The sequence below is a fragment of the Condylura cristata genome, unplaced genomic scaffold (assembly GCF_000260355.1).
Source record: "Condylura cristata isolate star-nosed mole 26May11 unplaced genomic scaffold, ConCri1.0 scaffold00034, whole genome shotgun sequence".
In the NCBI taxonomy this organism is placed as follows: Eukaryota; Metazoa; Chordata; class Mammalia; order Eulipotyphla; family Talpidae; genus Condylura; species Condylura cristata.
Window position 1 is genome coordinate 15,546,040 of NW_004567135.1, and position 12,759 is coordinate 15,558,798.

At 38.4% G+C, this 12,759-nt stretch overlaps 1 protein-coding gene across 1 annotated transcript; it reads right to left on the minus strand.

The window, feature by feature from the left end:
- Nucleotides 1-718: 718 nt before the first annotated feature.
- Nucleotides 719-8,778, minus strand: OLR1 (oxidized low density lipoprotein (lectin-like) receptor 1). Its single transcript, XM_004692593.2, has 6 exons — nt 8,682-8,778; nt 6,178-6,276; nt 4,443-4,688; nt 1,562-1,701; nt 1,148-1,263; nt 719-873 (listed from the first exon to the last, which is right to left on the minus strand). Exons 1-6 carry the CDS (start codon nt 8,776-8,778, stop codon nt 729-731), a joined length of 843 nt encoding a protein of 280 aa, XP_004692650.1. The 3' UTR covers nt 719-728.
- Between the last annotated feature and the right edge of the window lie 3,981 nt (nt 8,779-12,759).

Genomic DNA, 12,759 nt, shown 5'->3' on the forward strand with positions numbered 1-12,759 from the left:
GTTAAGTGAAGTCTGTCTGTCTGTATTCACAGTGCTTGCACACCCGCTCAGCGCGCTCTAGAAGTGTCTTTGTCAAATTCCTGCCTGCTTCTGCCTTTGTGGGTAGCACAGCTCTTAAGAAGAGGTCACCACCCAAAAAGGTAGGCACTTTAGGGGGAAAATTCTGTTATTGGGCCATCAACTTATAATTCGAATATTGTTCTGAAGGATTAAAACTACAAAGGCTTACAGCTATGAAGGTGACCTTTGGTAGAGAAAAGTTGAAGAAATACTACCTGATTCAGGAGCTGATTGTGAATTGTGAACTAGTTCACAGAAAAGATCATAAAATTTCTAACTGCTGCTGGGATATTCTCCCCAACATCTGAGAGGAAGGTGTGTGTGTGTGTGTGTAAATGGTGGAATCTGGTGGTAGGTGGAGAAACACCTCAGGAGTGAGTTGCGATACTGAGGACATGATTCCTCGACCCTTGGCTTCCGGTCTTTCTCCTGTGCACAGCTGCTCAGGGTTGCTTCCCTTTTTGCCTTCTGGCTTGGGGTAGAGCAGGTGAAATACAAACACAAATGGAATCAAAATGTTTGCTCTAAGGTGTCAGATAGCTGAGGCTGCAGCCCTAAACCCAGGCGCTTCCCAGGGCTCTTGTGGTTTGCACCTCAGTGACCAAAACAGCTTATATTCTAGAAGATCATTCAAAGTCTATTTGCTGCTTGTCTTCTGTTCCTCAAATTCACCATGCTCTCAATAGGTTGGCCTTCTTCTGACATATACTGAAAGCAGCTAAAATGCAGTTGTCAGCAAAGACAGCTCCCCTCTGCATATAGGCACAGGTGCCAGAGAGATACATCTGGGAGACAGCTCCCTGGATTCGAAACCTGCAGAAACGGAAGGGAAAACAGAGATTTGTCGCCACCTGGTGTCAGGAATATAGCCCAGCTTAAAGCTTTAAATCCGTATGGAAGGTGAGAAGGCAAATACAGATGATTGGAGTACTTAAATAGCAGATTGGAGTACTTAAATGGAGTACTCCAGGTGAGAGGGGTGGAGCAGGAGTTTGGGAAATGCCCCCAAGCAAAAGAGGCATCAGCGGACAGCATATGAAATTCAGCAGTCATTTCTCTTGTGGATTCAGCGAAATGGAGAACTTACAAGTGGGGCTTCAAAGGAGAACCGTCCTCCCACATCCAGGAGTAGTGTGGCTTCCTCAGAGACAAGCCCATCCAGAATGGGAAGCTGGAGTGAGCACTTGCTTGCTGGATGAATCCCTGCGGGGAGCGAGCTTTCTGAGTTCATACTGCACTCAGCATGGTTATTTTAGTTTAGATTCACAGAACTAAAGAACCAAAGGAGACCTCCGACATCCCCTCTATGGTTTTGCAGACCTGTTTACTGACAGCTCATACTACTACACAGCTGTCCACCTCAAGTTCTGCGTGAAATGAGTGGCAGGCGAGGCTGAATCTGGGACCCCGACTTTCCCATGAAAGCCACCACCCAGGGCTTAATCCTGATTTATGTCCCTCTAAGCCCGTCTTCAGCCAATGCTCATCCACAAAAACTCACCAGATCATCTGTGCTACTAATTTTCAGCAACTGGGCATCCAGGGCCAAGCAATTCTCCTGGCTTTTTTCCCAATTAAATGGCCCAGAGGAAAACAAGTAACAGTTTTCTTCATGCCAGAGCCAGTCTTGAGGACAAGGAGCTAGAAGAGGAATAGATCTAATCAGCGAGTTATAACTGAATCAAACCATTCTACAATTCTCCCTCTAGGACAGTTGCATCATACCAACATTTCCCAATTAGGATTATACTCAGAAGCTACAAGTACCTCAGTAAACTCAAGCTTGCATTTCCCCAGTTTTTGAAGAAAAAACAATAAAGCATTCTGAGTTTTGGTAAGCTAAATTAAAAAGCAAGATTTGGTTGGGATACCATTTTAAAAACTGATCTATTTTTTTAAAAATATTTATTTATTTGTGCATACAGCACTGCAGTATAAGCCAAAGATGCCGAGGCAGTGAGAGGCTTCACCAGAGACAGAGTGGGCAGCAGAACAGGCAGATTGCTGAAGTGCACTGCTGAGGGGGGAAGCCGGAGAGACAAGAGAGGTCTGCTGTGCCATGTGGGTCACCTCTGACTGGGGATTGAACTCTCACTGAAGTGGTTGAAGCTTTTTCAGTAGTGCTGTGCTTTAACCTGCTGCGCTGCACATTAACTGTTGTGCCACCAGGGAGGGCACAAACCTGATCTATTTTGCAATGTTACTTTTATTATAATGGAGAGTTGGGAGGATAGCTATTTAATAGCTATTCGATTTAAAAGACATGCTTGTGTATTTTAAAAGTCAGCTCTTTGAGTAATGCAATTTAGTTTAAACTCTGGGCCTCCTGCTTCTAGACATGTGCTGTTTGATACATCAATAGTAATTAGATGTACTCTCAGGTACTTGAAGTGTGGCTAATCTGCATTAAGATGTGCTGTAAGTATAAAATTTCTAAGTGTAAAATATACATTTGATTTCAAAAATTTAATATGAAAAGGATGTAAAATGTCTCATTCACAATTTTTATGTTGGTTTGTGCTGAAACATGACTTCAAAAATATTGGTTTAAGTAAAATTCCAAAATTAATTTCGTCAGGTTCTCTCTCATTTTTTAAATGTGGTCATTAGAAAATTTAACGTTACATGTGGTACACACTATACTTCTTTTGGGCAGAACTACTCTAGGGAGCAATGAATATTGATACAAAGTAAACATCTTAATTTCAGGAAATAGGGAAACATTTTCAGCACAAAATTCCCAGCTCAAAAACTCAACATAAAATTCAGATGATAGCCAAAATATGTCAATGTCTATGTGCTTGTAGATATTCTCTCCTCCTCCTCTTCCTCCCCTCTCCTTCAACTTTCTGTGTTAGTAACATTTGGAATCTCTTTAATGAGAAACAACACAGCCCCTGTGGTCTACACTGTGACCAAAAGATTAAACAAACAATAAAATCATTGAGAAAGGCAACATTCTAATTTCAACTTTCATTATGGCATACAGCCACATAATCAGGTATGAGCAGACCTTATCAGAAAAGAGAAACTGGGAGGATATGGAACTATGAAAGAGAGAAGAGAATGAGAGAAAACATACCCAAAAATCATGGTGCAAGCAATAAATACAAGCTTCTCATGGCTTAATTTGTCTAATCCCATCATATTATGCTAAACAAAATATATAGGTTGATTTTCTGGGACACTCTAGGTAGGTTTGTCAAAGAGTGACAATGAGCAGCAAATTTCAAACCACCCTTTAAAGCATCTTTGAACTATTTTTCTTAATTTCACAAACACAAATATCATTGTATGCCAAAACTGATGGCAGTTGCATCTATTAACTAATTTAACTCTTGTAGCAGTGCTATGGGAGAGGTTCCATTCATTTTCTTCATTTGACAGAGAGATGGGAATTTGAGCCTCGGCAAAACTCAAGGAGCTGTGAGTGTGTTTAATCACTAAATTGTTCTACTACTCTATCTTCTAAATTGGTGTCATCTGGGGATACATTTTATGCCTCAAGACATTATGTTACAGAATTTGGGGGTAGGCCTTGAACCTGTCATTTCTAACAAGTTACTTGGATGATAACTTTGTACATACGGGGCGAAAACTGTCACTAATTCTGGCACTAAAGACTCAGTCTATAGCCTGGAAGAAGCTGCACAATTCTAGCTGGTTGACCTCAGCTAAACCCACTGAATAACTTTCCAGAATCTCCTCCTCTTCCTCTACATACTGGGGGCCACAAAGATAAAACTTGTCTCAGACTTGAGAAAAACTGCATAGTTTTCCATTTGGTGATTTATCATTGATGTTTTTGGAAATCTCCTCCAACCTGCTGGATAAAAGCCATATTCTTTTTGGTATCTCTGCTAATTGGTCTTTATCTGATCTGTAAATGACTGGGACATAGTGCCGAGTATATCTGCCAGCAAAAGACATCATTTATTCTTTTTGATTAGTTTTCGTTGTCTGGCAGCTCTAGGAGATGTTTCTAAATGGTACCTGCATAGCTTTAATTCCTTACAACTGACAAATCAAATGTCATACAGCCTGCCTGGGAAATAAACCACTGGTTGGTAGGCAGCTATGTCTGCTTATATAAACATTCCTGTTCTTGATATATTAGCCTTTTCCTAATAAGCCTTCTTTGTAGTGGTACATTCTTTTACTTCCAGGATTTCTTCCTTTTTAAAGAGATTAAATACATATTTTTTTCACACTTGCAAATGATTCATTTGTCTGAATATTTTGACTTATTTTGGAAATTTGAAGAAATAAATATTCAAAGGCTTTACAAACTGTCAGATGTCATACAAAACTACATAATTGCAGTTATTACCATTTAATTATCTGAGTTTCAGTTTGTTCACACCTCTCCCTGCCCACCATACCTGAAAAGTTTGCTGCTTTCTTCAAGGCTTCTTGGAGGTTCAAGTTCTGTTGCTGGAGTTCCGTTTGGTTTTTGGATTGCTCATCTAGCTTCTGAGCAAGGGTTTCTATCATTTCCTTGAGTTCCCTTTGTGATTCTTGGGAAGTTTTTTCCACCTGCTGCCGTGCTAAGATCTGTCCCTCCAGTATATTTTCCTGGTGAGTAATATTTGCTTGTTGTTGCTTCAAAAGTTCAGACACCTGGGAAACTAAAACAGTTGAATTGAAACTCTATTTTCAGCTAAATTCCTCCACTGAGTTTTGAGCAAATCAAGAACTGAATCAAACAATCCCACTTGATAAGTTACTGAAAATGACCTCTTTACTCAGAAATTATGGATTTGAAAGTTAATTGATATTCCTGCAATTTTTGTAAATGTCAGGGACAATCACAGACTCTTGTGATTGAAAAAATATGATCAAGACTTTACTTGTTGTTGAAGGTTAAAAGTAATCAAAACATAAGTGGTCTATCAGTGGCATAAATGAAATGTAGGCAACTGATTTAGTAAGAGGCCAACCAGTTGAGCAACCACAGGAAGGAATTGCCATTAATGATTGACTCCCCCACCTCATTTCCTGGGCATGTAGCTACCCTTCCAGACATTCTAATGTATTTAACCACTGTGACACTCACCCCCTTTTCAAGACACCCTCCTCCAAAATTATTTTAAGATGCTGTGTCACAAGAGCCTGATTTTTTTTTTTAATTTCTTTTTTTGGCCACAGCACATTTGAGGAATGGTGGAAATGAAATAAAAGTTGTGAAATCAAGCAGAACAAAAATGTTAAGGGTCAAATGTCTCAATTCTAGAAGTTTGTTTTTTCAGTAGAAAGTTTACCCCATGGCTCCAAGGTCAGATTCCATGTTGTAAAGTGGTTGACGCCTTAGAGGAAACTTCAGTCACCACCCCTGAGCCAATGCATTAGAAGATCCTAAGTCTTTAGATTCTAAATAAATAAATAAATAGTTTCTGACCTTAAACAGTAAATAAAAATTGAAGCTTCCAGAGTGGGGAGGGATAAGAACAAAGAAGGGGGCCCTCCCTGGTGGTGCAATGGGTTAAAGCACAGCACAAAGAAGCCAGCCCTAGCCGAAGCCCCTTGGCATGAGTTCCATCCCCAGCCAGGGAGCTGACCCACATGGAGTAGCAGAACAAAAATGTTAAGGGTCAATTGTATCTCCTGACGTGCCCACTGCTCCCCTCAGCAGTGTATTTCAGTCACTCTGCCTGTTCTGCTGCCCACTCTGTTTCTGGTGAATCCTCTCACCCCCTACACCTTTGACGGACACCCCAGTTCTTCCACACAAAAATAAAATTGTAAAAAAATATAAAAAAAAATAAAACTGAACAAGGATTAAGTGATATTTCTTTTTTTTCCCTCTATTTCTCAGGTTATCTATGGACAATTAACCTCAAATTACTTTCTTTCTCATCATCATAGGATTTAAACAGGCTGTATCCGTGATGTTTTGAAAACAAGCAGAAGCCGACCAACAATCTACAGCCGACCAACAATCTACATGTCCTGCGTCACTCTGAGGCAGGAGCCGGATGCAGCCCATCTGCCCACTCACTCTACAAACAGTTTGCCTAAAATGTGTCTCCCTCAAGGCTAGTTGTGATTACTATGAAACCAATTTATAACCTGTGATAATAAAGTTCTTTTCTCCTTCGCCTCCCTTTCAACACTCACATTGCACCGTCAGCATTATGATGGCCACCAGCAGCCCCACGCACAGGACCCCAAGTGTCACAGCAGCAGGGAACCACCGGGAAGAGAGGCGCCGAACACCTAGAGCCAGGGAGAGAATCAGAATGATCAGAAAGATCAAGGCAGGGACCCAACAACACTTTGGGTCTGACTATACCTGATGCTTTATTCTCCTCACCTCTTGTTCTCCCCTTGGCTCAGCAAATAATTCATTATTCACATTTGCAAATGAAAAATCTGGACAGCTAAAAGCATTTCAGCCATCTACCCAAGGTCATACAACTGATACAATTTTGGAGCCAGGATTCAATAAAGATCTGATTCTAAAGTTTGTCCTTTGTTTACCCTTCAAGAAATTCTTAGTCCAACTGGGTGGAATCAACTTCATCCATAGTGCAGAGACTATGATGTTTTAACATGGATGGCGCATATGCATGCGAACACACAAACAGATGCAATGTGTTTTATAAGTGGCATACCATAAACAAATGTCAGACATCAAATCAATGATGTTTTAGTCAGCTAACCAACTGACAGTACCTCCAAAAATTACAACATAATTTTGTACGATTCAATTTTTATTTTACTAAAATTATGCTTTGGAAAAGGGGCTATTGGTCAAAGAAAAATAGGAATGAAACCTCACTAATCATTTGGTTCATATTAGCATCATGTCCTATGCTCATACCATCTGTTGTTATAGAGAAAAATTTACCATTGGTATAAAAGCTATCATGTAACTCACAAGGGTATGATATCTACTTACGTGTTCTACCACTGAAAAAAAACACAGACATTCCTTTAAAAGTAGGAACATATTGTATCTGAACTCCTAAACTTGTAAATTAGGTAAAGAAGGCACTGATAATATATTTTATGTGCAAATAAAGAAACTGAAAGTTTCAGTGATTTGCCTGGGAGTATACAGCTTTAAGACACTAATAAGTCATCTATTTAATTGTCACTAACTCTATTACAAAATTTCCATTATGAAAATGTAATGATCCATATTGATCAGTGGTGAAGTATATTCACAGGGTTCTCATGTATCAAGAGCACTTCTTTCAGACTTTCCAGATGACACCAACCAAATAGAAATTTTGGCAGGAAGAAACACGACAATCACTGGTTTCATCCTCATTGAGTCCCTAGAACGTGTATAACAAATTGTCAAAGCAGAAGTAGGAGGTGGTTGTGTCTCTTGCAAATAATTGCTTAATTCTGAACTCAGGGGCAAGTATCTATCTAAATCTTTCTACCAACATTTCTCTGGTGTTAGTATTCATTCCATATTATAGGAGATCAAGTATGTCCTTCACTCTAAAATGATGAAAGTCCTGAACTTTAAGAAGAAAATCACAGCATTCACACCTGTGCAGGAAAGCACAGTGTATTTTGTAATTAATCCAACCCCTGATCTCATTAGTTATTTTCTAATCAAAGCTCAATTGGATCATTTTGGAATTGGTGACTGATGTAAGCAGGTTGTGAGAGAAATAATTTCATAAATGTAGTGAGTCAGGCACTCAGTATTTACTACATGAATGAATTGAATGAATGAATGAATAAGCAAATGACTATTGTTAATGTGTAGGTCTGTCTGCACCATTACTGGCTTCATACCTAGTTATTAAAAGTTCATCAGCTCATATGTTAAATCATTCCACACACATACTTATTTTCCCTATTGAGAGAAATTTCTATCTTGTTTATAGAAACATGACCTGGAATTTCTTTATCTGGATCCCTGAAAATATTTGTATAACTTCCCTTTCTTGTACTTTGTTTCTTTCTCTCAGAATGGATGTAAAATAAAATGCAGTAAAGTCAAATTTTCTTGGAAGTTGGGATTATAAATTAACTTATCCTTAAGAAGTTTAACTTACTGTATATATCAAGTATAGACTGAATTTTTTAAAATGTGGTATACAATAAAACATAATTTATGCTAAACCATATCAAACAGTATTTAATAAACTATATTCATTTTATTTTTTGCAATGCCTCTAGAACATTTATACAAATTATCATTGTATACCATAGGTGAATTCACTATCTTCCAAAGTTTCTGATGGATTGGATTTAGGTAACCGGGAGTTTGTGATCCAGTCCTAGCTTGACCACTTACTAACTGCATGAGATTATTAGATAAGTTAGTCTATCCTCATGATCCTCTGTAAAGGGGAATTAATAATATTCCTATATAGAAGTGTAAAGATTCAGAGAGATAATGCATATAAAGAGAAAGTCCAAGAGTATAACATAAAAAACTCAGTAAAAGTTATCATCATCCATTCACACCGAGTTAGTTCATTCATTCATTCATCATCATCATCATCATCATCATTGCACCTGATTTGTTTTCCTTTTAAGTGAACTTGATTAATTTCATAATATATCCTAGTCTTGCTCATGCTAGTTTTCTACTATATTCAGTTTATTTTTAAGGCAATCTTAAGATTCTGTCCCTGTATATGTTCATCCACCCCTACTATCTTTAATTTTCCCTCCACTTGGCTTCTTACCAGGTTGATCCTTCATAGTATTGCTCCTGAGGTCATCAAAAGTCATCTCCAAATTCATTCCAGGATGAGCGAGTGTAACAGTCACGGACTTCTATAAAGTAAAACTGTGTGAACTCCTGCTCGAGCACTTAAATAGTTACAGCTATCACAGAGGAGTGACTCAACCATTGGTAGGAAGAAGGAGAGGCTTTGCTTCATACTGGGAAGTTGGCTGACGCAAATTCTTGGGTTATGTCTGTGGCAGGTGGGGAAAGTGGAGATTCCGATAGTATTTCAGGATATTACACTAAGTAATTAATGAAAGGGAAAACTTACTTTCCACATACATCAGAGGAGAGACTTTTGTACTCACTTTGCAAAAGTTTATACTCACAGTGCAAATGGAGGTCACACTAAACTGTGAAAAAGTTTACATTTAGAACACAGTATTTTATTCCAGTGCTCATATCTAGTGTAAAATGTAAGTGTAGTAGATTATCTCTCCTATACAGTGTCTTTCATAGGTCTCCCACTTTTCTTTTTAATTTGCGCTTTTTAAATTAGTAATAGAAACTTAGAAATTTGGGGGCTAATCGCATATAACTCCTATCTCCAGCTGTGATGTCCTAGGTGATTTCAGAATTTAATTAGAGTCCATTTTATATAGTAGCAATATAATATAGCATCAGAGAGCATGTTGGAGCTAGACAGACCTATTTTCAAATCTTTCCTTTGAAGTTTCTTGGTCTATAATCTCAGGGAATTACTTTGTCTATAAACTAGGACATTATAGTGAACACTTGAAAATGTTGAGGTTGTTTCTATAGGGAGTCAAATAAGATGTTAGATGAAAATGTTGTTTGTACTTGAAATATAATGCAAACTTAATAAATGGTAGCTATGAATATCGTTGGGAATAATATTCAGCATAACTGACTTGCTGAATCATGTATACATGATTGACTTAGATCACAATAAACCTTCTCTGGGTTCCCCCATTAATAGACCTGCACAGAACATTGATAGACTTCTTACCTATTTCCCTATCACCTTCTAACCAGATGTGTCTCACTGCAATACACGTTTTTTTTTTTAAATAAGTTTTATTGACTTAATGCATATAAGAACTGGGAACTGGAATACAGGCCAGAGGAACAGGTTGTGTGTATAAGAGGATTCACCAGAGACAGAGTGGGGAGCAGAACAGGCAGATTGACTGAAATAGCTGAGGGGAAAGTGGGAGAAACAGTACAGGTCTTCTGTACCATGTGAGTCACCTCCTGGTCAGGGATAGAACTCATGCTGCAATGGCTGTGGATAGCTTCATAGTGCTGCACTTTAACCCCTTGTGCCACCAGGGAGGCCCTGCACATTTTTCTTTTTTTTTGAAAAATTATTATTATTATCTACCAGTAGGTATGGGTAAATGCTATGATATCATAAATTTGCTTTAATCTACTCCGTGAATTAAACACAAATAAAGGATTACTTAAAAAAGAAGATTAGAAACTATTCAATAAACAAAGTATCTAGGAATCCTAAACTAGGGACATCATCAATTTTGAACGTCTAATAAGATTCCATTCCCTTCCACCTCTCTATGTCTTCCATATTCCCTTTTTTCGCTTTAGGTTATCTGAGACCCAACTGGAAATAGTTTTGCAGTCATTTAAAACTTTTCTCTGTGACACAATTCACAGAAGGGCAACACCATTTCATCATATAGCAAATAAATGCTAGTAAGATCAGCTTGTAACAAGTCAGTGTTACTTCCCATGAATGTATCAGTGCTACTTATCACCCAAGCTCATCCTGCCTCCCTTGACTGAGTGCCAAGAACAAAACCGGATGCATTTCTGAATTCATCCTGATTACTTTCACATAAATAGATTGTCAAGAAACTGTTTTTAACAATGAATTAATATACTAAAATGATATCAGGACGACTAGGACACCTTATTATTCCTCACAGTGACTTAGTTATTTCATATGCCACTGATATTCTACTGGATTAAGTACTTCTTGATGAAATGGACATAGCACATTTCCTGTGAACACTAATATTTTGTGGGTTGTCTTGAGAAGTGTCTTAGAATGATACATGTGACTATTAAAATACACAGATATGCACAGGCCAGCAGAAAGAATTACATTTTTTTTTTTAGGAAAGTCCTACGATCTCTCAGACTTCAATATATACCTCCACTCTTCACCCATGAGACCCTGGAGACTTTAATCACCCTTCTTCCTGGGGTCAACATTTACAGCCAGCTCACTGAACAGTCTAGGACCTGGTGATGAATCCTACAAATCCAGTACTTCCTGAATTCCAACTCATTTGTTTTTAAATCCTTTCCACCTAATACCTATAGGCAGAATTGCTACCCCCAATTTTTTCCTTCTCATTTTATAAACTTTTACAAGTGTTCTGTATTGATTTCCAACTTCATTTATATCATTCTACCTCTCCAACTAGATGAAAAATCCTTCAAAAGAAAGGCTAGCTATCATTCTATTAAGAAGAGCTTGTTGTTTACTATCCCTCCTCCCATACCACAAATTAAATAATATTCTGCAAACAGTATACAGTTAACTCTTGAGATTCTTCTTCCTCTTCTTTTTTAAAGATTTATTTATTCTTACAGAACTGGGGTACAGGCTAGAGGTGCAGGGGGGTGAGAGGCTTCACCAGAGACAGAGTGTAGAGCAGAACAGGCAGATCAATAGAGTACCCTGCTGAAGGGAGCAGCGAGCGGGTCAGGAGAGGTTTGCTGCACCATGTGGTCACCACCAGGGCAGGTGGGGATCGAACTCATGGTGAAGTGGCTTTAGCTTCTCAATGCTCTGTTTACCTGCTGCACCACCAGGGAGCGCCACAATTAAAGACCAAAATAATTAAGTGGTTTATTAAATATCTTCATTTAATCAGCAAGAACTAGGCGCACTGTTCTTTCAGTTATGCTAATTAATCAGAGCCATGGGGGCCATCTTCTAGGAGAGATTATAAATGCAGTTGGGATATCTCTCAAAAGGATTTAAGGAGAGAAATTTCTTATTACCAAGATAGAGAATATCCACTTCCTTAAAGACTCAAAAAGTACACTGAGTAGGAGACGTTCATACCACGATTACCCTCAAATATTTTCATGAGTCTGCTTAAACCAGAAATTCATGGTGAAGGGTCACACAGCATGGAGAATCTGAAAGCCAGAACCCAACATCAACTTCTGGGTGACCTGGTTCCCAGTACTGCCATTTTTTTGCCTTTCACTATTCAAGCCTAATCGAAACAAGTAGGTTCCTCTTTTCTTTATTGTGGTAAAACTTACAAAACATAACACGTTAACCATTGTAAACATAAACCATTTTTAGTGTACAATCCAGTGACATTAAGGGAATTGACATTGTTGTGCAACCACCATCACTGTCCCTTTCCAGAACTTCATCTTCTCCCACTGAAGTTCTTTCCCCATGAATCAATAACTCCTATGACAGTCAATTTTATGTATTAAGTTGATGGGATCCCAAGATGCCCAGATATCTGGTCTACCATTCTTCTGAGTATTTTGTGAGGATATATTGAATGAGATTAACATTTTGTCAGATTAAATCAGAGTTCCTTTCATAATGTGCGTGGGTCTCATCCAATCAGTTGAAGGTTTCAATAGAATGAAGGTTTTAATAGACCAACAGACCAACCTTCCCTCAAATAAGAAAGAAATTCTTTAGTAGACAGTCTTTGTACTGGATGGATACAGTCAACTTTTTGAGGTTTCCAACCTGCCTGCCCATACTACATATTTGAACCTACCAGCTTCCATAACTGACCGAGCCAAATTCTTTATGATAAATTTATTATAATAAATCTATTTATCAAGAGAAATACACAAATTACTGGTTATTTTTCTCTGGAGCTCCATGGCTATCTGACGCTCCACATCTTCCTTACCCTAGTCTCTGGTAGCCAACATTTTTTTTTTTAAAGATTTATTTATTTGTGCATACAGAACTGGGGTACAGGCCAGAGACGTGGAGGGTGAGAGGATTCACCAGAGACAGA

What these genes read in the sequence shown, in the direction of transcription:
- OLR1 (XM_004692593.2), bottom strand. Translation starts at nt 8,778, where the DNA reads ATGAATTTGGAGATGACTTTTGATGACCTCAGGAGCAATACTATGAAG. An exon ending in CATAATGCTGACGGTGCAAT is followed by an intron (nt 4,689 to 6,177) that starts GTGAGTGTTGAA and finishes CAACTGTTTTAG; the next exon opens with TTTCCCAGGTGTCTGAACTT. An exon ending in GAAAGCAGCAAACTTTTCAG is followed by an intron (nt 1,702 to 4,442) that starts GTATGGTGGGCA and finishes TTCCTCTTCTAG; the next exon opens with CTCCTTGTCCTCAAGACTGG.